We start from the raw sequence: 24,353 nt of genomic DNA on the forward strand, positions 1-24,353 counted from the left end.
GCACAATTTGGGATTTCGAATGGGGAAGGGAACCTTCCCAGCAGGCTGTTTGCATGTGGCCTCCCTGCTGTGGTTACAGGGTGGGTGCTCTGCACCAGTCTGCCCCAGCAGCACCATCAAACAGCCTCAGACAAGTTTAATCTACTGCTTCAGACACAGGCTGGGGATCTAACTTTGAAACTGCATTTGGCATCTCTCAGCCCAAGTCTGCCCTCAATTTACAAGAACAACAGTCTCGTGTTTAATGAGAGTTATCTGATGAGCTGCACTCCCAGGACTTGGCTGCCAGCCCAGGGAACACAGAGGCTGCTGAGCAGCAGAGGCACTGCCTGCCCTGCCAGGAGGTAAAGGAAGGTAAGAGGGGTCCACAGAAACAGGAAAGATCTCTAAGAGAATATTCCCATCTCATGTTCACCAAGTTTCCTGGGAATTTGAAGGTTTCAGTTCTAAAATCAAGTTATTTTAGCTAGGTACTGAAGTATCCACTTCAGTTTTCTGCAGAAGTCCCTGCTGGGACCATTTACTGCTTCTTGATTCTCCATTCAGCTGAGAGATGTGCCAGAAACTCCTGACCCAGACCAGCAACAGGCCCAAAGTCCAGGGCCTGATCCACAAATCCTCATGGAGAACACTGAGCTAAATGAAGTTGTTTTTAATTAGGGCTTGCAGCATCAGGACCCAACTTCTTCACAGAACCACATCAAGTGCAAAACCTAAACCTCCACTCCAAGCCATTTTAAAGGCATTTTGGTGTTTTTAATGTGTGATTGAACTGTGCACTAAGCCCGCCAAGCTCTGCTCCTCACACCCTCCCCAGTGATGCAAACAAGGGAATGCAATTCAACTCACTTATACTGCTCCTTGGCCTGCATAATGACAAAATCCCACTTGTAGTTTATTTTTTGATTGAGCATGTTGTAATGTTCCTGGAATAAAAATAACAAAGCAGTTTAGTGTGAAAATTCTGACCAGGGCACTCCCATGCTGGGGTTTTCTTGACTCTCCATAGTTCAACGAGGCCAGGCTGGCCACTGAGCCAAGAAATCTGGATTGTTCTGCACGTAATTACAAGAATTGCAACAGTTCAAAAATACCATTGCAAGGAGAGCAATTACCCCTGCTAAAATTATAATTGACTTCACAGGAGTTTTCTGTACTGGGTGTTTTTTTCACTTGCAAAATGCTGGCTTTTGATACAGCTGCAGGAACACCTCATGCAATTGAAGAGGTGATTTTTTTTGCTGCGCCCCACTCATTAGCAACAAAGGGCTTAAGTTGTAGCAAATGAGGGTCTTGTAATGGAACAAGTGCAGTGTCTCCTCACCTTTTCATATTCTTCCAAAATCCCTTTCCTTTTAATGTTCTTCTTTGCTAGATAAATTGCTGTGGAGGTAGAAGCAAATTAGCAGTCAGTCCAACAATATTTATAAATTTACCCACATTACAAACACAGGAGCTTTTGTCTGCTACAATATCTTCCCAGGCATGAGCTCCAAGCTCACAAAAGCTCAGTGAAAAGGACTTGGTGCTTTTGGGATGGCACTGATGCCCAGGCAGGACAGGCAGTGTGTGCCTTCTGCCACCCGTCCCTGGGGAACTCAGCCAGGCTTCCATGGGTCAGGGGACACTGAACCAAACCTCCCAGGTGCTGAGGCTCCTCAGAGCTTGACCTCCAAGTTTTCTGAGCACAGGGCAGTGTTTTTTGCTCAAGTCGTAATAAAAACATTCCAATCTAAACAAGGCTTTTTTATTTCCTTGGAAAATCTACAGCACAATGCAGATAAAAGCAACAGAGGACAACCCTTGGCATGGACAAATCAGTCTGTGAACTGCACAGCTCACAGGAGCAAACCCAGCTGATCAGCCCAAGATTCATGATCAGCTCTACAACAAAAAGCATCATAAAGGCAAGAGATTTATATGGAAAAAACCATCAGGAGATATTGGAAGTCACTGTGCTTTTTACAAAGAAAAAAAACCAACCATCTCTGAAGGCAGGGCTTGATCCAAACCTACAGGAAGACAGCCCTGGGCTCAGATCCAGGAACACACTTAACTGCTCAGGGAAATCTAATCTTGTGCTTAAAGCCTTCCCTCCCCAGCAAGGTAATTCAGATGTGCTCCTGTGTGATGGATCTTAGTGGAACAGCAGAGCTTCACCACTTTCTCTCATCAAGGCCACCACAAGATGGTCACACCCTCAATTCACCATTACTGAGAATTATTCACAAAACAGCATGAAGAAAAAATGCCAGGGCTGGTCATTGTGAGTGGAGATGCAGCACAAGAACAGGAAGAGCAGGTGTGGAAGAGGACAGCGGGACAAACCCACACACCTGGATACCCCTGGATGGGGGACAAACCCACACCCCTGGGCACCCCTGGACTGTCACAGACATATTTCATGAAAAATCCTTTCATTAGAATCCTTTTTCTTAAGAAGCTGAGAGGCTTCAGAAACAAAATGTAAATAATAATTATCTGCTGCTGTGGAATGCAACAGGTGCATCTCGATTGGTCTCATGTGATTAATTAATTAATGGCCAATCAGTCTAATTGTCTTGAACTCTCTGGTCAGTCACAAGATTTTATTATCATTCTTTTCTTTTCAAGCTTTCTGATGAAATCTTTTCTTTTATTCTTTTAGTATAGTTTTAGTATATAATTTTATTTTAATATAATATATATCATAAAATAATAAATCAGCCTTCTGAAACATAAATTCAAGATTCTCATCTCTTCCCTCGTCCTGAAACCGCTGCAAACACCACTACACTGGACTGTGGGACAAATCCACACCCCTGGACTGGGTGAAAAACCCATATCCCTGGACTTTGGGATAAACCCACATCCCTGGGCACCCTTGGCACCCCTGGGCTGTGTGACAAACCCACACCCTGGGCACATGCAGTGCCACCACTCACCATAGTCAGTGTCATCAGCAGCCCAGCCCTGCACTGGCCAGAAATAAGGGGTCTGCAAGGAAAGGAGCCTCCTGTTAGTGCACACAGGCCCTGAACTTATGGACTCCTCATTCCAAGTATCAGGAATATCCTGATTTCCCACTGATAGCAGTGGAAAGAATCCAGCCATGAACCTCAATGCCATCCTGTTCTTACTGTGCTTTTTGAATATTCATTATTCAGTGCCCCCACATCATCTATGTCCAGCCAGCAATTCCATTTGCTGCTTTAAGATCTGGAAGGGAAAACACTCTCTGGAGGAAAGCACAGCTATTTTTAGGCTGAACAAGTACACTAATATCACTGAAGAAAATATCACAGTTTCCCTGTAAACTGCAATCTCAGACTTCTCAGAGTCTTCTCCTTCCACCTGCACAGCTCCTGGAAAGTGCCCCAGCTGCCTGCTTTTAATAAAAACTAGTGCTGAACTCCTTCTCAAGGAGCTGCAACTCACTTGAAACCTGTAGAGGCTGCCATCTGCCCTCAGGGTGAGGTTCTTTGGCTCCTGGAGAGGGTAGATATATCCGTATTTGACAAACAGGTCTCCCAGGTGGAGTGCCTCTGAAAATGGAGAATGCAGATGTTCTCATTGCACAGAAACACTTCACTGGAATTAAAAGTGAGCTCTTATGCAGGGGAGAATTCAACGAAAAGGTTTTGCTGTTTGAGAGCTTAATTTTATGACTGGAAGCTGGGAAAGGCTCAATTTTCACATTTTTACCCACCTTCTGCAGTGATCTGCAAGCGCTGAAGGATCCACTGCATTATATCATTACCTGCAAGGCAAAACAAAGCAAAGGTCAGGCACTGAAATCAGGAATGTGCCCAAATCCATGGGGGGGAAAGAGACTCTCCAGTGCTCACCCCTCACTGTGCTCTGGATCCCATGAGGGCACAGTGTCACAGACATCTTCTATGAAAAATCCTTTCCTCAGGATTTTTCCTCCTGAGAAGCTGAGAGGCCTCAGGAACAAAATGTAAACAATGGTTATCTGCTGCTGTGGAATGCAACAGGTGCATCTGTGATTGGTCTCATGTGGTTGTTTCTCATTAATGGCCAATCACAGTGAGCTGCCTCAGACAAAGAATCTGAGCCACAAGCCTTTGTTATCATTCCTTCTTCTTTCTATTCTTAGCTAGCCTTCTGCTGAAATCCTTTCTTCTATTCTTTTAGTATAATTTTAATATAATATATATGATAAAATAAGAAATCAAGCCTTCTGAAACATGGAGTCAGATCCTCGTCTCTTCCCTCATCCTCGGGCCCCTGTGAACACGGTCACACACAGTCCTGTCCCAGTTTTGTAAACACCAGTGCCTGATCCTCTAAGAGTCCCCTAATGGGCAGAAGGGATGTCCAATCTCAGATCCAAGCTGCAGTGGTCACAGGATTTATCAAATTCACACACATTTTATCTCTCCCAGTTCTTTTGTTGCACTGTGAGCAGTTGTACCCACCATAGGCAGCATAAACCTCCAGCAGTTTTAGTTTTACGTTCTAGTATTTTATATTTTTGTATTATTTAGTATTATTTATTATTTGGTTTTATGTTTTAGTATTTAGTTTTATGTTCTGGGGGGCAAATTTCAGAACTTCTTTCCATTTAAAGAGGCCAAAAAAGGACTTGTTCCCTGACCAGTTACTGGCTTTTCCTCCAAACCTCCCCCAGGACTGCAGACTGAGGTGTTGACCTTTCTTGACATTGCAGTGATGACTTAACTTTCTAATAGGGGCTCAGAGCTCTTATCCTACTGCCTGCTTCCTGAAATAGATAAAATTAAAGGATTATCTCATCACTCATATCTAGACAGCTCCCTCTGTAAGCACTTTCCCCCAAAGGTGCACATCTAACATTGAGGTTTATTTGTGAGCCATTTGACTGACTTTCACTGCATTTAACTGTCACCATGATATTTTCTGAAAAATCCCTACACTCACTGCCTCTTCCCACGGGCAATGGACTTCAGTGCCTCTGCAGCCTCTTTTTTTAAACAAAAAATTGGGGCAAACAACACACTGAGCCAGCCAGGCTTTGCAAACACAGTGGGGGAATTCTCTTGACTTGCCTGGAGCGAACTCACTTTGTTTCAGTGGGAGTTTTTGTTCTGAATTTCCAAATGCAGAAGAAAGATGGAAGCAGGAGGAGGATATGGAGTATGTGTGAATATTTATAGCAGGGGATTCCTCACAAGAGCTTTTGTGGAGGCTTGGAGAGCAGGGGAGCAGAGTGCTGCTGGTGCCTGGTGAAAGGAGCAGCAGGCACAAGGAGGCTGTGAGAAAAGCTGCCTGGAACCCTGCACATGGCACAGCTCAGCTCCTGTCTGCTGCTCCTCCAGCCTCCTTGAGGGAGGCAAAGCTGTCATTTACAGGCACACAAGTGGGTTGAATATTTTGTTCTTTTCCTGCCTACTCAAGAAAAATTGTTACTAGCAGTAAACATGAAAAGGGAGACTAATTGTTAATTGCTTGTTTCTGAAGTACCATCTTTCAGTCTGCCTCCAGGCTGCTTGTTTTAATTGGATTTTAATATTTATCTTTATTTGGGATCCAGCCTCACTGGGAGCACGAGAGGTCTGGAGGCTGCAGCATGTCCTCACCTCTGTGCTAAGGCAAGGTCACTTGAGTTAACCCCCAGGAGACAGCTGGGAGTGCCTGGGGATCAACTTTTGTCTGATTCAAAGGGTAGGAATGTCAAATGAGACAGGAGTGAGAACGAGATCAAGGGAGCAGGTACATTTCAAATGATGAACAGCTGATATTTATTGGGAGCAGAGCTCCAGCACACAGCCAGGGGGGCCACAGGCAGATTTTCTGTGCTGAGCTGGGCCCAGTCCCTTCCCCCAGGGCAGCTCTTACCTGTCACAGCGTGGGGGATGCTGGTGACCATCACTGGCTGTGCCTGTGTCTTGATTCCTGTGTCTGGGCTCTGCATCTCCATCATGAGAGCTTCAATCTGCAAAGCAGGAGATGGGATGGATGGGATGGGATGTGCAGCCACATTTCTCCTCACAGCGAAAAGCAAGGCACAATTCTTCCCAAGGTTATTTCTGAGATTCACATTCTCTGAACATCAGAGAAAGAAAAACCAATTCTTATCATTTGCTGTGCCTGTGTTTGTGCAAAAGTAGAATGCAATATGGAGATTGTTCACCCAAATTCATGGTGTTTTGTTTCCTTGGCCTATCAGGGCCAGGTGTGTGTGTGTGTGTGTGTGAGTCAGGACTGTGGGCTGACAGTCATGAGATCCTGGGCAGTGTGAGCAGAGTAAGTGCTTGGCAGATTCAGTTTAGATGTAATATAATATAGAAAAATAAATATAATATTATGGAATTTATATTTTATAATCTTATAATATTATATAATTTCTAATTTATATAATAAAGTAATTAATTAGCCTTCTGATAAGATGGAGTCAGATGCATCATTCCTTCCTTTCCTTCCTTCCTTGAGGCATTCCCTGCAAATTTGACAGGGGTGGATGTCAGGAGTGGGCAGGAGGGCAGCCAGCACTCCAGAGGGTGGGCACTGGTGTGTCACAGACACATTTTATGAAAAATCCTTTCCTTAGGATTTTTTCCTCCTGAGAAGCTGAGAGGCCTCAGGAACAAAATGTAAACATTGGTTATCTGCTGCTGTGGAATGCAACAGGTGCATCTGTGATTGGTCTCATGTGGCTGTTTTTAATTAATGGCCAATCACAGCCCAGCTGTTTTGGACTGTCTGAGAGTCACAAGATTTTATTATCATTCCATTCCTTCTTTCCTTGGTAGCCTTCTGACAAAATCCTTTCTTCTATTCTTTTACTATAGTTTTAATTAGATATATATATAATAAAATAATATATAGTATATAATAAAATAATAATAAATAAATATATAATATATAATAAAATAATACATATAATAAAATAATAATACATATAATAAAATAATATATATAATAAAATAAATATATGTATTAACATTATATATGTATATATATATATATAATGACTTCAGAAACATGGAGTCATATTCTTGTCTCTTCCCTGGTCCTGGGACCCCTGTGAACACCACAGCAATGCCTGCAGTGGCCACAGCCCTCTCTGAACCTCCCCTGGCACCAGAGGTGCCACCTCCAGCCCATGGCAGCTCACAGTGCACACACACACAGCCAGGGCTAGCACAGGAGGGACAGCATGGAACCACTCCATGAGAGCTAAGGAAAAAATAAATAAATAAAATCTCTGCTGCTCAGACCCCACTACACCCAGAAAGGTTCGTCTCTGGCTCCCTTAGAAAGAAGAATAAGGAGGGAATAAAATCCGTACTTCTGTTAGGAGGTGCAAAGGAGGGGTGTGAGGGGCTCTCTGACCATTCCTGTGCAGGCTGCACTCCCCAGCTGGGTCCCAGCCCCTCCAGGGATGGGGCAGGCACATCCTCCTCTCTGGCAGCATCTCATCTGGGACTCCTCAGGGATCCTGGTGACTCATTTTTAACACAGGATGAGTCTCACACTCAGCGCCAGACATCTTTTATTCCTCATTCCCAATTATCTTTATTTCTTTTTTTAAAAGATAAAGATTTTCAAAGGTATTTTGCTCCTCTTTGACTTCCTACTGGCACCATTCCCAAAGCTTTTCTTTCACCTGGGATCTGTGCTCAGGTGGATAGAGCTGGGGCACACTCTTTATCTCCTGGTTTTTGATTCTCTGAGTGCCATGAGAGCTTTGGGGAAGATGTTCTCCTTTTTGTCTTCTGCTTCCAGGGCTATTAAATCAAAACTGGTCCAACAGGACCAATTTGGTCTCTCCACACATTTGTTTTGGGCGAGGCTGCAGCTTTTTAACTGAGAGCAGAGGATTTAACAGGGTGAGCTGATGACACACACACATAATGGAGGGTATTGTCTTCACAGGCACCACAGTGACTTTGGTCCCGAGTCTTGCCAAGTTCTCTGAGGATTTAAGCTGTAGTGACAGGATACACTCTGGGCTTGTCAGTAAAACTGGATTTTCAACTGCTTTTAAAGGCACTGACAAATTAATGCTAAAATGGAGGAGCCTGGTAAAATTTAACATAAATATTTGTATAAATACTTATAAAATATTTTAAAAGAGCAAAACCAGAGCAAAAGTGATGGAATATGAAGACATTTTCTTTTAGGTCTTTTAACAGAACTCACAATTTCAACCTCAGAAAGTTCAGCTGTGTGGGATGAGGTGAGGCAGGCAGGGCACTCTTTAGGAAACTGGGATTCTAAGCAAAGCCAGGTACCTTGGGAAGTCACCCTCTGTGACTGCACAGTCCCTTCAGAGAGAACAGAGATGCTGGGGGCAAACACAGCCCTGCTCATCCCCCTGTCCCTGTGCAGCGAGCACCTGGCAGATCCAGGCAGGATCTGTGTTCTGGGCAGGCAGCACAGCACACGCTGCTCTCCAGGTGGGCTCCAGACACATCTTCAACCAGCTGAGAGCAGGGAATTGGCTCAGAAACCCCCCCAGCCCCACAGCACAGCATGTTCCCTTCCTTCAACCAGCAGCTCTTCAACTCAGGCGGTGCTCACACTCTGCCACGCTCCCTCTTGTCACTGGAGAAATGACAAATACAGTAAAAATCAAGGAGCTGCCTGGCTTTGTCTGCAAGCCATCCACCTTGCTGATCAAACCTCAGCCTGTCTGTGTCTGCTCTCCCAAGGGAACAGTGGATTACATGATCAGGGGCTGCTATCAGCACCAGGCTGCCAGAGGGAGGCCAGGAGGGCTGCTTCACACACAGCAGGAACGTTTCCTTGCTTTGCTGAGGGCTCTGGTACATTTTGTCACGCTTTCAGCCAGGAAAGAGCTGTCTGGTTTGAATTTTGCAGAGCCAGAAGCCACTTCCGGACTGGTTGACGGGTGGAGATGCACACAGAGGTAAATATCAGGGCTGCTGAAGGAGCCAGGCTCCAGGGAGAGCTCATCTCACACACACAGGCACTACAAGGCAGGAGCCCCCTGGAGATTTCCCTTCAGATCAGCTGGGATCTCTGCCTGGAGGTGAACTCATCCTGAAAGCCACAGAGGAGACAACAGGAAAGCTGTCTGTCCCCTCTGTGACTGCACGGCCACAGGGTTCAGCTCACCGAGTGCAAAGAACTCAAACTTCCATAAAGTGAGAAAAACCAACACTGGATTCAGGAGCCCTGGGAAGCCCCAGGGAGAGTGTCCTGGATTGTCAAGCAAATTGTATTCTATTTATATCTGTGTGGCAGCTGTCTTCTGTTCAGTGGGCAGCTTTCCTTATCTCTTCCACAACTGGGGAGACACCTGCTGATAAGAGGCCATTGAATGTCACTGCATGGCTGATAAGAGCTACAGCATCCCACTGGGAGATGTGAGCCCAGAGGGAGGAGCCAAGCATTCCTACCTGGATAGAATCTGGAGATCCTGGAACACCAGCCAAGCATTCCTACCTGGATAGAATCTGGAGATTCTGGAGCACCAGCCCAGCATTCCTACCTGGATAGAATCTGAGATTCTGGAACACCAGCCAAGCATTCCTACCTGGATAGAATCTGGAGGTTCTGGAACACCAGCCAAGCATTCCTACCTGGATAGAATCTGGAGATTCTGGAACACCAGCACGGCTTCTCCACTGGATTTCCCAGAGGAACAGCAGCTGCCTCTTCCCCTGGATCTCCAGAGGCAGAGACTGCACCTTTCTGCAGGATCCCTGCTCCAGCAGAACCACCCCTGACACTGCAGGAGGGCTGCAGCCACAATTCCAATGGGACTGCTGCCAGCACCCTGACCCACAGGGTGTCAGGCTGTGTTCTGACTCTGTCAGTGTTGGTTTGGTTACTGCATTGTTCATGTCATCTTTTTATTTTCTTCCCTATTAAAGAACTGTTATTCCTGCTCCCATATTTTTTGCCTGAGAGCCCCTTAATTTCAAATTTATAGCAATTAGGTGGGAGGGGGTTTACATTTTCCATTTCAGGGAAGGCTCTTGCCTTCCTTAGCAGACACCTGGCTTTCCAAACCAAGCCAGAGAGGCCAATGGCCACCAAGTGATGGGGTGCCCATGGTTCTGGAGGAGAGGATGGATGCTTTGCTGCAGCATGGAGCAGTGGGCAGTGATGGATTGCTTGGCTGAGTGACCCTGGGTGCAGCTCCCATCCCTGTTACCCTTTGGGCACCCACAGCTCCCCAGGATCAGGGCATCCACAATGCAGGAAAAACGAACTCCAGGTGCTGAGACTCACAAATGCAACAGCAGAACACTGCCAAGGTGAGGAGCTCAGCCCTTCTCAGCATCAACCCAGACAGAGGCAGCTTGGCTTCAGACATAAGAAAAATCGATTTTCCCAGCAGGAATTTCCAGTTCCCAGCTGAGTGCACAGTCCTGGTGCTGTAATGAAACATCTGCTGCTTTCGCCATCCTATTTGCCTGGTTCTAGCCCCCCTCACTGCCTGCTGCTGCTTGCAAGGATCAGCCCTACCTGCTCTGATTTCCAAGGTAACACCACAGTCCTTATCCCCACTCTGGCCTCTGAAGGCTCACTCAATTGTTTTCTAGGTCTACAACTACCAACTGTGCTTTTGCACGTTGATGGATGATCAGAAAAAAGAAGAAATGAAAAAAAATCCATTGTTAACCAGCTAAAACTTCCTGCTTTTTCTTAATTAAAGCTGAGAGGAAGTGGCTTGTTCCCACTGAGTGATGCCTCAGCTAAAGGAAATAAATCTGTGAGTGGGGAAGGCAGGGCTGTGGCTGGCTCTTCCCAGTCTGGAGGGGATTTTTTCCACAAAAAGATGTGACACTGGCATCTCCCAGCCTGGAACAAGGAAGGGAGGATGGGATGAGGCTGAGCTCGGCCTAAGGCTCAGTTTCAGCCATACCCAGGGCCTCAGAGAGCAGGAGTCTGCTGGATTCCAGCAAAAACACAATTCAGCTGCTCACACACTTCTGGAAATGCCCAGGAAGATGAGGCCCAGCAGCTGCTGGAAAGTCTAAGCCTGGAGAAGCAAAGCCAGGCTGCAAAAGCCCCCAGACCCTGGAACAGCCCCTCCTTGGCTGCTGCACAGCTTGGCAGAAGCCACCAGGGACCAGAGTGAGGAGGAGGCAGGGAAGGAGGAATCCATCAGCCCTACCCACAAGGTGTGAGTCACTGTGCAGCTCAGCAAGGAACAATACCCAGCCCAGGAGCTCCTGAGAGCACAGCCCAGCTCTGCCAGCTGATGCCCAGCAGAGCCAGACCTGGCTGCTGGAGCAGGCACAGGCACCAAGAGCTTGGGCTCATACAAGCTCTCACAGCATCCAGCCAAAATCCATTTTAGAGGCTTCCTTGCTATCCCAAAAGACTTTTGGGTCATTCTTCTTCCAGCCAAGATGGTTTAGAAGGGGAGGAAAAAACAGAATAGAACAACCTAAGTGCTTGCATGGTGAGCAGGTGTTACAGGGCTCTCTGATCCCCTCACAGCTCAGCCACAAAGACCAAGCTGCACATCCAGCCTGAGTCACTCAGAGCAGCCTCACAGCAAGAGCAGGGCACTGCCCACCACCCCTACAGCAACCCCCTGTCCTTTCCCTGTGCCCCATGGCAGGATTGCTGCTGTGGGCACATATCCTGCTGCAGAGGCAGCACAGGGGGTGCTGGCAGCTGTGAATGCACAGAATGAGGTGCTCGCAGCTGTGGATGCACACAGGGCCCAGGGCTGGCAGCTGTGGATGCACACAGGGCCCAGGGCTGGCAGCATGGCAGGAATGCCTCCCTGCAGCTGTGGATGCACACAGGGCCCATGTGCTGGCAGCACGGCAGGAATGCCTCCCTGCAGCTGTGGATGCACACAGGGATGTGCTGGCAGCATGGCAGGAATGCCTCCCTGCAGCTGCAGCAGCCCAGGCACAGCGTGTGTCAGCTGGGGGCACAGCGTGAGCACAGGCTTAAGCAATTAACAAAGCTTCTTTCCAGGATTTTAGCTCCTCATGGGTCTAAGCCTGTAAGGTGCTCGCTGGGTGCAGGCTGAGCATCCTCAGCTCCCACCATGGGCAGCAGTAAAGGTGCCTGGTGTTCCCAGGAGCTCTGAGGATGGGGCTGTCTGCACACAGACCACACTGCCATGGAACAGCCAAGCCTCCATGGCTTGTCCAAGGTCTGGAAAAAACAGAGCAGGAGTGAAAGTGGAGATGAGAGCCAAGGGCTCTCACTGACCACCAGGAGCTTCCCTTCCGGCTGCTAACAGGTCCTGGACTTGCAAAGCTCTGGAAGTGCTCATCCCCCTGGCTGCTGTCAGTGTGAGCGGTGCATTCGCTGTGTTTTGACTGATCTTCCCACCTGAGGAGCTGGGAGTGCTGTGCAGAGCCTGCTGCACTCCCACGGAGCAGCTGAGGCACAGCTGCAGGCAGCTGTTTTCTCAAAGCACAGCTTCTCCTCCTCTGCACCCCCACACACAACTCCACCGAGTATTACTCAGTACAGAATCTGGCCTGGAGTGTTTCCCTTGGCAGGGCTCCCCAGCCAAATTTACCCTGCAAGACATAGCACCACAGAAAATACCCTCTTTACTTCCTCTGGTGTAGTAAGTACTGCCAGGCTTATACCTTAGCATTGAATATCCCCAAATTCCCCTCACTTTACCCCTGGAATCCTCCTTAGGTTGTGGGCGTTGAGGAAAGCTAACTACAATTCAAACAGCAACTTGCTGGTTGTACTTGTCACTGGAAATTCAGTTAATTCCATCCAACAGGATAAGCCACACTCAGGAGAGGTGGGTGGGAGAAAAGCTAGCTTAACACACTGCTTTTTAAAATCAGCAGTACCAGCTACGCTACAACAGGCTATGCTTTGAATGAATGCTACAGAAAAAGCCCACCAAATGCTGCACAAAATTACACATTACACCCAAAAGCGTGGGCATGCACCATCCCACTCCTTCTACTGCTTCTGGCCACAAATACACTCATGTCTGAAACACTGGAAGGAGGCAGAGAGCAGGCAGTTGGCTCTAATACACCCTCTGAATGTGGACATCAGCTGAAAGCACTGGGAACACACACCGGACCACAGGAGCAGAGCTACACTGAGCGGCCTGGCACTGCAAATGATGGGTTTTTCCCGGAGAACAGACACAGATTTGAGGGACTTAAAAAAAAAAAATAATAGAAGAGGGAGAAAACGTGTCAGGGCAACCATTCAGCTGAGACAAGCTACAAAAGATAAATACCATTACAGTCCTATTTTCTCCATCACTTCAGCGCACGCTGCCCCCCGAGCCAGCCGGGATCTACGGCGCTCCGCAACAGGTCACGGCTCCAAACTCCCGGGCAGGGGCTGTCCCCCCTCGGACCCTACCCAGAGGTGCCCGGGGAGCGGTGGCCGAGCAAGACGCTGTGAACGCGGCATCAGCCCGAGCACGGCCAGCGCTGCCCTGGGCACCGCACCGCATCGCCCGGCGCGCCCTTAACGGTGCGGCTGCCCCCGGCGCGGCCGAGCCCTCACCTTTTTGAGGAAGGCCATCCGCGGGCGGTAGCGCTGTCCCTGGTCGAGCCGTGTGACGGTCATGGTGCCGGTGCCGGTGCCTGTGCTGGTGGCGGTGCCGGTGGCGGTGCGAGCGGAGCGGCCCCGGCCCGGCGCACCTGGCTGCCCGCACCGCCACACGCCGGGGGCGGCGCCACCGCCGCGCGCCGCAGCCAATCAGCACCCGCCACCCCGCGCTCATTTGCATGAAGGAGCGGGGCGGCCGCTTGGGGGCGCTCGTGGGAGCGCGCGGAGGGGCTGGGATGGGATGGGATGGAATGGAATGGAATGGAATGGAATGGAATGGAATGGAATGGAATGGAATGGAATGGAATGGAATGGAACGGAATGAGATGGGATGGGACGGAATGGAATGGGATGAGATGGGATGGGACGGAATGGAATGGGATGGGATGGAATGGAATGGAATGGGATGGAACGGAATGGAATGGAATGGAACGGAATGGAATGGAACGGAATGAGATGGGATGGGACGGAATGGAATGGGATGGAACGGAATGGAACGGAATGAGATGGGATGGGACAGAATGGAATGGAATGGAACAGCCAGGTTCTTGAGGCTGGGTTTGGAGCTGTCACAGAAAGCGATGGAGGCTGACTGCCCATGAAGGGTGATGCAGTGCCTGGGGCAGCACTTCAGGGGGTGATCCATGGTCACAGCATCCTGCTGGGCCACAGCTCCCCAGGGTGTGCAGGGCCCAAGGAATGACAGCCCCATCCCGCAGAGTTTTGGGTCATGACCTATTGCAGAGCCCTGTAGACCCCAGGGGTCAGGCTAGGGGAGCAGCTTGTGCTGATACTGAAGTGATGGAGAAAATAAAGGCACAAGAACATTCTGGAATCTGTGAAGTCATGTTAAACAAGCTAAGGCCAGGGTGCTGTGGCTGAGTGTTGTGTGTGTGAGGGCTGAGCAGTGCTTTGGGCACATGGCCCTTGGATGCCACCAGCCTCAGACAGCTCAGCTGTGCATGCAGGAGCCAGATGTGCAGTTTGGGGAGTTGGTAACTTCTTCACACAGGGAAATTGTGATGAAGAGTGACCAGAGGAAGACCATGTGGTGAGAGTTCTTCCTCACAGTGGAACTGCCTCATGCCATGGGGTGGGGGGGAACAGTACCCAACTGGCAGCACTGGAAACCAGGAGCTCCAGCAAGATTTTGCCTGGTTCCTCCAAAAAGTGGCAGAGATTCCTCTGCTGCCCCCAGCTCAGCTGCCAGCACAGCTGGGCAGGAGGAGAGGCTGAGTCCTCACTCACACAGAACCGGATTGTGCCAGGGCTCACATGATGCATTCCCAGGAATTCTTGCCAGCCAAAAGGCACCGCCCTTTGTGTGAGTACCTCCTGCACACCCCAGAGAACACCCACACAGGAGTGTGTGCTCACACCTGTGTGTGCCCAGAGTGCCACCTGTGCACATCCTGAGCAGGCACTCACACCTCCCTCTGTGAGCTGATCCCAGCCAACACCGTTGGCATTCTCCCTGTGTGCCCAGCACACACAGGAACAGATTGCACAGGCACATTTGTACCCCCAAACACATGTGTATGTACAGAACAGATTGCACAGACACATTTGTACCCCAGCCATGTGTGTATGCACAGAACAGATTGCACAGGGACATTTGTACCCCCAGCCATGTGTGTATGCACAGAACAGATTGCACAGGCACATTTGTACCCCCAGCCATGTGTGTATGCACAGAACAGATTGCACAGGGACATTTGTACCCCCAGCCATGTGTGTATGCACAGAACAGATTGCACAGGCACATTTGTACCCCAGCCAGGTGTGCCTCACACACTTCACACCCAGGTTGCCATGTCACACGGGGAGCACTCACACCCCACACGTGTGCAGCTGTTTCTCAGGGCAGTGCCTCCCCCACCATGGTGTTTGTGACTGCTCTGGATTTAGGATCTGTGGTTCTCACACTTGAGGGGAGCAGGCTGGCTCTGAGCTGGAGCAGAGCTTTTTCCATGAACAGTAATGCCCTGAAGGCACAGGCTGCTTTCCCAATTGCTTTGCTGTTCTGCAGAAATGTTTTATCTTTAGCTCTGTTCTTTCATGGCACCCAGACAAGCCAGTGCTTTGGAAGGCTTTTCCCCTGTGTCTGCTCAGTCCTTCCCATGTGGAATTCCCCTGTAAGTCACAGCAGCTGCTGATCAGACACTCTGCTCCTCTCACATGAGTAACCTGTCTTTCCACACTGGTACCCAAGTTACCCTGCCTCATGCTTCAAGGCATCAGCTGATGGCCAAATGAGCAGGAGGGGAGCTCCTCATGGTTGCAGGGTCTCAGAATTCAGGGTCTCAAGTTCTGTTTTGTTCTACCAAACCAAGCTCAGATCCTGGTGCCCCTCTGAAAGGCCAAGGGTGGCAAACTCCAGCAGCACAGATGGTCCTGGAGGCAAAAGGGAGGAGGAAGGGAGTTCAGAGGGGACTTAGGGAGCAAGAGAAAGGACAGCAAAGGCAAGCAGGCATTTTGATGATGCCAGTGAACCAAAGTGCTTCCATCTCTTAGAGAGACAGACAGTGGCAGGGGTACATGCAAGGAATGCTTCGGGAGATAATATCAGAGTAAGGAGCACATAAAAAGATGCAGCTCATTTTCTTGGTTTGATAGGCAAAATAGGGAAACTTGTCTTGGTCTACAATGACTCCTCTGAACCATTTCCAGTTTAAAACCAAACTTGGTCTGTTACACAAATAGAAATACTCCAGTTGTGGTGCTAACACTGGCCTAAGTAAAAGATCAACTACCAACAACTTCCCATGCAGTTAAAGGAATAAAAATGGTAATTTCATCTCAAAATGCTGACTTTAACAGTTCCACTGGTGAATATAGGTGTCTTATTCATGAGAAACATTTGAAATGTGGGTCTTCAAGTGAGTTCAAAAATAAAATGGTGTTGCAGGAGATCCAGGAAAAATAGCCCTGAGAAGCTCACGCTGAGGTGTGAGCTCTTCAGCCTCGCTGAGCTCCAAAGATTCCGATAATTTTAAATCCTTCCGATCCCCCAAACACCCCCTCACAGGTCAGGTGTGGGTTTTTTCTATTTCTAGTCTTCTCTGACAAGCTGTGATGAAGCTTATGGATACTCCTCTATTACAAAGCTACTTTGTGTAATTTCCACAAGATGTCCAAGGTAAATTCAGCTTTGAGTGACCCACAGCACCAAACACACACATGAACTGAGATTTCACCTGTGCACAGGTGAACCACCCCGGCAGTTAATGCTCTTGGCAGATCTGCCACATGAAGCACGAGGCATTTAAATCAGATTATAGAGGCTTGTCTAGGGCAGACACTCCTGGGCCTCTAATCACGAAACCCACACTTGTGGAAAGCAAAGAATTCTCCAGTCCTTGACACAGCCTGGCTGGCTGATGGGTGAATTTGTTGGCCAAGAAAACAAGGGACTTGAAGAGCAGGAAGAGTGGGAGAGAGCCCCAGCAGCAGCCAGGCAGGCTCCCTCCAGATTTCTGACTCCCCATGTTCACCCTGGCCTTTCTGCCCCCCAGATAATGCAGAAAGACATTCCCTGGGGAGTCCCCTTAACCTCCTGTTTTGTATGGTAAATGCAGCGGTATCTATGTAGCTGCAAGTTTCCATGGGTGCTCTACCCCACACAGAGGGTGAATGATGCTATAGTGGAAATACAAACATCACATCACATCACAGGGCAATGCTGAGTGTCCATGGGCTCTCCAGAGCCCACAGACCCCTGCCAGCCTCTCACACAGAGCATGTCCAGGCTGGGGAAAGTCTGCTGAAAGCTGGATTTCATCCCTCTGGTCTCTTTGTGCAGCCCCACAAGCTGTGATTGTTCTCAGCAGATCCACTCTCAATTCTCCAGAGTTTCTCTGGTGGAAAGCACTGCCGAGGGAATCCCCCCTTGACTTTAAAAGGTCACATTTCCTACGTGGTTGCCCCTTTTTCACACATCAGAAAGTTGAATCATCCAACACAAAAGGCATGTGGTGAGTAAGCCACCTTTCTATGTAAGGAAGCTGGGGACGCCCTGAGGGGAAGGAAGGGGTAACGTAAGTGAAGCAAGTGACAAGTGGGGGCTCGGTTTTAGCACGCAGTTCCTTCCAGGAAGATTTCAAAGCAGTTTGCCAAAACTAAAAATAAAAATGTGTGAACTGTGGCATAGAGAGAGGTGTGACTTAAGCTCAGCTCTGCCAGCAAGGCAATGGTTAAAGGAATATCTCCAGAGTCCATTGTCCTGCCTGGTGGGGCACAAGCACTCAAAATGAGAAGTTTCCTCAGCAGCCTCATGGGAAGAGCTGCGAGCACAAACGGGCAGCATTTGTTTCCCGTCATTCCTGGGCTTTCCAGGAAAGCCAAGGAAAGCAGTGGCAAAGAGGAAGGAAAAAAGCCAAGCAGAGAAGGACCTTATGCACCCTGCCTCAGAGATGAAGCCTGGCTGTGGGGTGGGAGGATGCAGCTGGCCTCACAGCTGAGCTGGGTGGTGCTGAGCCCTCTCCAGGGAACACCGACATGCAGGGCAGGAACAGCCCCTGTGCAGGGCAGGAACAGCCCCTCTGCAGAGCAGGAACAGCCCCTCTATAAGGCAGGAACAGCCCCTGAGCAGGGCAGGAACAGCCCCTGTGCAGGGCAGGAACAGCCCCTGAGCAGGGCAGGAACAGCCCCTCTATAAGGCAGGAACAGCCCCTGCACAGGGCAGGAACAGCCCCTGTGCAGGGCAGGAACAGCCCCTGAGCAGGGCAGGAACAGCTCCTCTGCAGGGCAGCAGCTGAGAGCCAGGCTGAGATCCAGGCTGAGATCCAGGCTGCTGGGCCAGCACACAAGAATGGAGCTTTGGAGAGCTCCCCAGAGAAGGGGAGAGCAAAAGGGAGGTCAAGGACTCCCCAGCACTTAACAAGCTCAATTGTAGAAACTTGGAGTTCTCTGCAGCTAGCGAGGTGAGATGAGGGTTGAGTCAAATATCTTAAAACTTCATTTTCAAACTGAGCCCAGAGCTCAGGAATGACTGGCTTCCACATCTGTACCAAGAACACCAGGATGTGCTCCTTGTATTAATTTTACACCACATCCTGCTCTCCTACAAGAAATGCTTTTTTTTTTTTTCTGGTAAGGCCCTGTGAAATAATTCCTATGCAGTTTACCACTGTGTGGGACCAACCTAAGGTAAGAACACTGAGACCCATTTCAGAACACTGATGCCCACTTCAGAACACTGATTTTGAAGTTCCACTGATGCCCATTTCAGATTTTGAAGGTCCTTCCAGTTGGGGTCAAGTGACATTTCCTTGTTCTAAACTCACCTCACAGTTTTCACATTTATTTCTTCCTTTTTCTAAGTTATGATTAATGTTGGGGGGAAAAAGCAGAAAAAAAAATTGAGAGGAAAACTCACTAGATATCAAAGACTAGAGATGTAAGGAGAGACAAATGTTTAATGCAATCTTTGCACTATGATGATGTAACTGATGGTAGTTAAAGTTAATTTATTAAACATATGACTAAAAGAACAGCTGTGCTTAGGGCTGGGTTGAATGAAGTGTGGGATTTCAGTCCTTGGGATTTTCAGTCCTTGGGCAGGTCCCTCAGCCCATGGGTTGTTCTACCCCTCACATGCAGGATTACCATTGAAAATAAGTCTTTACTCCTTTTAACTCAGTGTCAGATGAAGAGTCCCACTCTCTTTAGCTCACTGTGCCTCGGGAGAGCTCGGCCCCAGGCTGTTTGCTCAGCCCTGCAGCACCGGGGAGCTCTTCTCAGCCAGGCAGAGAGGAAGGACGTGCCGATTTTTCCAAGTGTTTTAACAAAACGACTCTCTTTCTGCAGCGAGAACAAAACCTGCTTAGCTGGCAAGCACCATCCTGCCCCCCTGACCCGGGGCTGACCTCCCCGGGCCGCCTGCCCGGCAGCTTCCCGGCAGCCACGGCTGAGCCTGGAGCTCGTCTCCACGGAATCCAGATTGGTTACAATTGGAAGGGACCTCCTAAAATCATCCAGCCCGACCCCCTGCCTAAGCAGGGTCATCCAGGAACAGGTCCAGGTGTGTTTGGAATGTCTCCTGAGAGGGAAACTCCACAATCTCCCTGGGCAGCCGTTCCAAGGCTCTGCCCGCTCCATGGAAAATTCTTCCTCATGTTGAGGTGGAACTTCTTGTGTTTTAGTTTGTGGTCATTGCTCCTCATCCTCTCACTGGGTACCACTGAAGAGTCTGGGACCATCATCTTGGCACTCACCTTGGAGATATTTATATGAATTAATGAGATCTCCACTCAATCTTCTCTCCTAAACATACCCATGAGAAGCCAGGGACAGGGACAGAGACAGGTACAGGGACAGGAGTGGCAGTGGCAGTTCCTGTGTCCAGTTCTGGGCCCCTCAGTTCAGGAACAAGATCCAAGGGCTGGAGCATGTCTGGAGAAGGGAATGGAGCTGGGAAGGGGCTGGAGCACCAGGAGCTGCTGAGGGAACTCTGGGGACTCAGCCTGGAGGAAAGAAGGTTCAGGGGGGACCTTCTCACTCTATAACCCCTGAGAGGAGGGTGCAGCCAGCTGGGGGTCAGGCTCTGCTCCAGGGAACAAGGGACAGGACACGAGGGAACAACCTTGAGCTGCTCCAGGGGAGGTTGGGGTTGGATGTTAAGGAAAATTTATTCACAGAAAGGGTAATTAGTCATTGGAATGGACTGTCCAGAGATGTGGTGAAGACACCCTGGAGGCGCTCAAGGAAAGCCTGGATGTGGCAATTGGTGCCATGGTCCAGTTGACAAAGGTGCTTAGTCACAGATTGGGCTGGATGACCTCAGAGATCTTTTCCAACCTAACTGATTCTGTGTTTCTATGATTTAGTTTCTTCTGCCTGCCTACAGTGAGAGGACCAGTGGACATGGCCTCAAGACAAGACATGGGAGATTCAGATTACATTAGAAAAAAAAAAATTACTGTTAGGGTGGTCTGGTATTGGAAGGGGCTGCCCAGGAAGGTGATGGAGTCACCACCCCTGAAGGTATTTGAGAAACATCCAGACCCGGCGCTGGGTGATGTGGTTTTGTGGATGCTGGCGGGATGGTTGGACTCGATCTTAAAGGTCTCTTCCAAAGCTTTATGACTCCATGAAGTCATTCTCCACCTTAACTTTATTTCCCATTACAGAGCACGTTAAAATCATAATCATGTGCATCTATAAACCTTTAACTCCATTACACAGCAGCACCCTGTTCCTCAATGTTCTTTCACCGTGTTTCCTCGTGAACAGCCAGGAGGTACAGAAACGATTCAGAAACACTCCAGAATAGCCTGGATCACCTCCAGGAACGGTGCTGAAAAATCCCAATTTCAAGCCCAAGTTCAAAGCGACTCGGGGCATTTCTTGAGGAAAAGGCTGAGTATTACAAGTAAATTATCAGTCCGGTTAAAAAGCGCTCTGCCTGCCAGCAATCAAGGAGCGTTCGGAGGCTGTGAGGTGCCTGGGGGACGGCCGGGGTGGGGTGTGAGAGCCGGGGGTCGGGCTGACGGTTCCCGGGGGTCGGGCTGGCAGTTCCCGGGGGTCCCTGTCAGTGATTCCCGGGGTCGCTGTCACCGACCCGCCGCCCTCCGCTCCCGCCATTTCCTGTGAGGGGCCGGGGAGGGGGCGGAGCCGGCGCTGTGGGCGGGGCACGCGCCCGTCACGCGCCGGGCGTGGCGGGGCGCGCAGGCGCGGTGCGGGGCGCGCGCAGCGCTGGGCGGCGGGCGGGCGGGCGCTCCCCTCGCTGGCAGCGCTCGCTAAGATGGCGGATTTCCTGCCGTCCCGCTCCGCGCTGTCCGGCTGCTTCCCCGGCTGCCTCCTCACCAGCGGCGAGGCCGAGCAGCAGCGCAAGTCCAAGGAGATCGACAAGTGCCTCAACCGCGAGAAGACCTACGTGAAGCGCCTCGTCAAGATCCTGCTGCTGGGCGCGGGCGAGAGCGGCAAGTCCACCTTCCTCAAGCAGATGCGGATCATCCACGGGCAGGACTGGGACCGCGCGGCCCGCGAGGAGTTCCGCGCCACCATCTACAGCAACGTGATCAAGGGTGGGTGAGGGCGGCGGGCACGGGCCGCCCTGCGAGCGCCGGGCCCGGCCGGGGGCGGGGAGAGGCGGCTCGGGCGGGTCCCGCGGGCCGGGGGAGCCGCGGGGCCGCCGCCGCCTCCTCCCGCGCTGTCCCGGCGCCTCAGCCTCCCCGGGGCCGGCGCGCAGCCCCTCCGCGCCCGCGGGGCTGTCACCGCGCCGCCCGGGTGCGGCCCGCGGGGCGGCTCCGGCCCCGGGAGCAGCGGTTTGAGCCCGGGAGGTGCCGAGCTCTGCCTCTGGAGTGAGGCCAGAGAAGGGCAGCGGGGCTGGGGAAGGGGCTGGAGCACAAGCGGCGGCTGAGGGAGCTGGGGGGGCTCAGCCTGAAGGACAGCACGCTCAGGGGTGGTCTTATCGCTCTCTGCAACCATTGAAAGGATGTTGTAGCCAGGTGGGGTCGGGCTCTGCTCCCAGGGAACCAGAGATAGGATGAGGGGACAGTGTTAAGCTGCTTTATGCTGGACATTAGGAAGAATTTCTTCGATTCAGCCACGGGAATGGGCTGTCCAGGGAGGTGGTGGAGTCACTGTCGCTGGAGGTGTTTAAGAATGGACGTGGCACTTAATGGCAAGTCTGGTTGACAAGGTGATGTTCGGTCACAGGTTGGACTGAATGATCTCAGAGGTCTTTTCCAATCTAATTGATTCCGTGATTCTGTGATTTCCTGGTAATGCAGTAATGAGCGGTAATGGATGGGGGGAAGATGCACCTGGAAGTGCGTGAGGAGGAGCCCAGCCCTGTGTGCTTTCAGCATTTCACTGCAGCGGAGGAATCGCTGCCGTTGTGTTGGAAACTCGGCTGACACATCAATTAACTGCAACCCGCAGGCAGAGCCTCTCTCATAGATGCTTTGCCAAAACCTCCACACATGGTTTAGGGGAGTAGTGGATGCTTGATTTCACAGCTGTCATCCTGACTTCATTGGTCATCCTCACTCATTTTCTCTCTTATCTAAATTGCTCCTTGGATTTTCAGTTTGGACTGTGTAATAGTTGGACAAAATCTTAATGTGGTTTCTGAAAACAGCAAAGTGTTGCCAGACTCAGCCCCTGAAAATCCAGCAATTCTCAAAGAGAGTTGTTTTACAAACCTGCTGATGAATCAAGCCTGGAAAAGCTACTGATAGCAGTAGAAGGCGGGAGAAATCACACACATGTATCTCAACCAGGTTAAAGTTTATTGTTAAAGCTGCTTGGTACTCTGTGAAGGTGTACACCTAGGAACTGCACATCTGTCTGGGAGTCTGTTTTCCTGCTGTCATAGATAGATCTGACAGATACCTGCCTTTGACAGAGAGAAAAACCATGGAAAGGGAGTGAACCTTCACAAAACACTTTGGCACTGAATGAGTGTGTTACTGAACAGTTTGTTGCCACATCCTAATTTCCTTATATCTCTTCCTATGACTTTACAGTTGCTTATTCTTTCTGAAATTTTCTTTTTGTTTTTTCATCAATAAATTTAGTACTCGAAATAATTTCCCTGCATTTACCTTATCAATATGAGCACAGTGGGTTTTTATATTCTTCAGAAGGAGTTTAAAAAGAAGTTTCAAATACTCTTCTGGAGAATATTTACCAAAACAGCCACAGAAGTGCAGGAAGGCCTTTAGGTGATATAATTCTTCTGCAATTAAGCTATAGAAAGATACTTTTAGCAAGTGCAATGATTTTAGTACATGTCTTAGTCTCTCTGAAAATATTAAAGGCACTGATAGAAATACTGTCAGTGATAGAGATTCTTTGTATAATTTGATATAACTGGATACCAAGTTGATTAGAACACAAAACCTAGAGAACCTTAAAGCAAGAAATGAGGTGGTTTAACATGTTTTGAAATACACTTTTAAGTGTGCTTTGTACTCAAGCCAAGTGAAAGAATTTTGTAGCACAGGTTGGATAAAGTTAGTAATCAAAAAGAACACTTTTTCAGGAATTGAATTTACACTGTGGGGATAATCCTGGTGATGGTAGTCATGTTTTTAGATAGCAAATCTGGGTTTGCTGTTACCTCTAAGTGTAGTGGCTTGGGTCAGTTTTTTGGACACTACGGGTGGATGTTCCTATTGAGCTTTGTGCAGAGTAGGTGCATTGTTCCTCTGTGGGCTGGTGAAACAGGAGATGCTGAGAAACTGCTCACAGTGCCTTTCCTTGTCATTGCAGGTGTGCGAGTCCTGGTGGATGCCAGAGAGAAGCTCCACATCCCTTGGGGGGATCCTGCCAACCAGAGCAACGGGGACAAGGTGATGGCTTTCGACACGCGCGCGGTCACCGTGGTGCAGGGCATGGTGGAGACCGGGGTCTTTTTGGACTACCTGCCTGCCATCCGAGCCCTGTGGGCAGACAGTGGCATCCAGCACGCCTATGACAGGCGCAGGGAGTTCCAGCTGGTAAGATTTGCCTTTAAGTGCCCGTGTGTGATTTGGTTCCTTCCTTGGTTCTCTGTGAAACGCCGACCCAGCCGCTTCCGTACGCGTTTTTGAGTGGTTGGCTGTTACTCTGTGGTGTTGCACACAGCTGCATTTAGCTACTTCCCCCCCTTTTTTTAATAATAATAAAAGAGATTCTGACGTAATCGTTCTCATTTCATATGTGGGAAAGCTGAGGTATTGAGGGCTTTTAAGTTTTGTAACAAAGCTGGTACCTGCACAGTATTTTTACTATATGATTATTACCACCCTTTTATTAACTGGTGCATCAACTTAACCAAGCCAAGCAAAAAAAAAATGGTTTGTCAAAAAAAGACAGCCTTAATAGTAATGTGATTTTTGAAGAAAAGATATGCATGGGTTAATGAGAAGAATTTAAAAACCACTCCCTTCTCT

General features: G+C 49.5%; 2 protein-coding genes across 3 annotated transcripts in view; one reads left to right on the plus strand and one right to left on the minus strand.

The window, feature by feature from the left end:
• The window catches only part of RGS9 (regulator of G protein signaling 9), a 31,135-nt gene extending 17,593 nt beyond the window's left edge, over positions 1 to 13,542 (minus strand). For both annotated transcript variants that reach the window (XM_030961931.1, XM_030961932.1), the window contains exons 1-7: positions 13,426 to 13,542; positions 5,821 to 5,917; positions 3,689 to 3,739; positions 3,418 to 3,524; positions 2,925 to 2,976; positions 1,325 to 1,383; positions 850 to 926 (exon numbers count right to left, since the gene is read on the minus strand). In XM_030961931.1, coding sequence (XP_030817791.1) covers positions 850 to 926; positions 1,325 to 1,383; positions 2,925 to 2,976; positions 3,418 to 3,524; positions 3,689 to 3,739; positions 5,821 to 5,917; positions 13,426 to 13,488 — 506 coding nt within the window. In that variant the 5' untranslated portion in view covers positions 13,489 to 13,542. The remainder of the gene's footprint in view (positions 1 to 849; positions 927 to 1,324; positions 1,384 to 2,924; positions 2,977 to 3,417; positions 3,525 to 3,688; positions 3,740 to 5,820; positions 5,918 to 13,425) is intronic.
• Positions 13,543 to 21,154: 7,612 nt separating this feature from the next.
• The window catches only part of GNA13 (G protein subunit alpha 13), a 29,713-nt gene continuing 26,514 nt past the window's right edge, over positions 21,155 to 24,353 (plus strand). Inside the window, exons 1-2 of the mRNA XM_030961988.1 lie at positions 21,155 to 21,497; positions 23,692 to 23,918. Of these exons, the coding sequence (XP_030817848.1) occupies positions 21,215 to 21,497; positions 23,692 to 23,918 (510 nt within the window). The 5' untranslated portion in view covers positions 21,155 to 21,214. The remainder of the gene's footprint in view (positions 21,498 to 23,691; positions 23,919 to 24,353) is intronic.

Source organism: Camarhynchus parvulus, chromosome 18, assembly GCF_901933205.1.
Source record: "Camarhynchus parvulus chromosome 18, STF_HiC, whole genome shotgun sequence".
Lineage (NCBI taxonomy): Eukaryota > Metazoa > Chordata > Aves > Passeriformes > Thraupidae > Camarhynchus > Camarhynchus parvulus.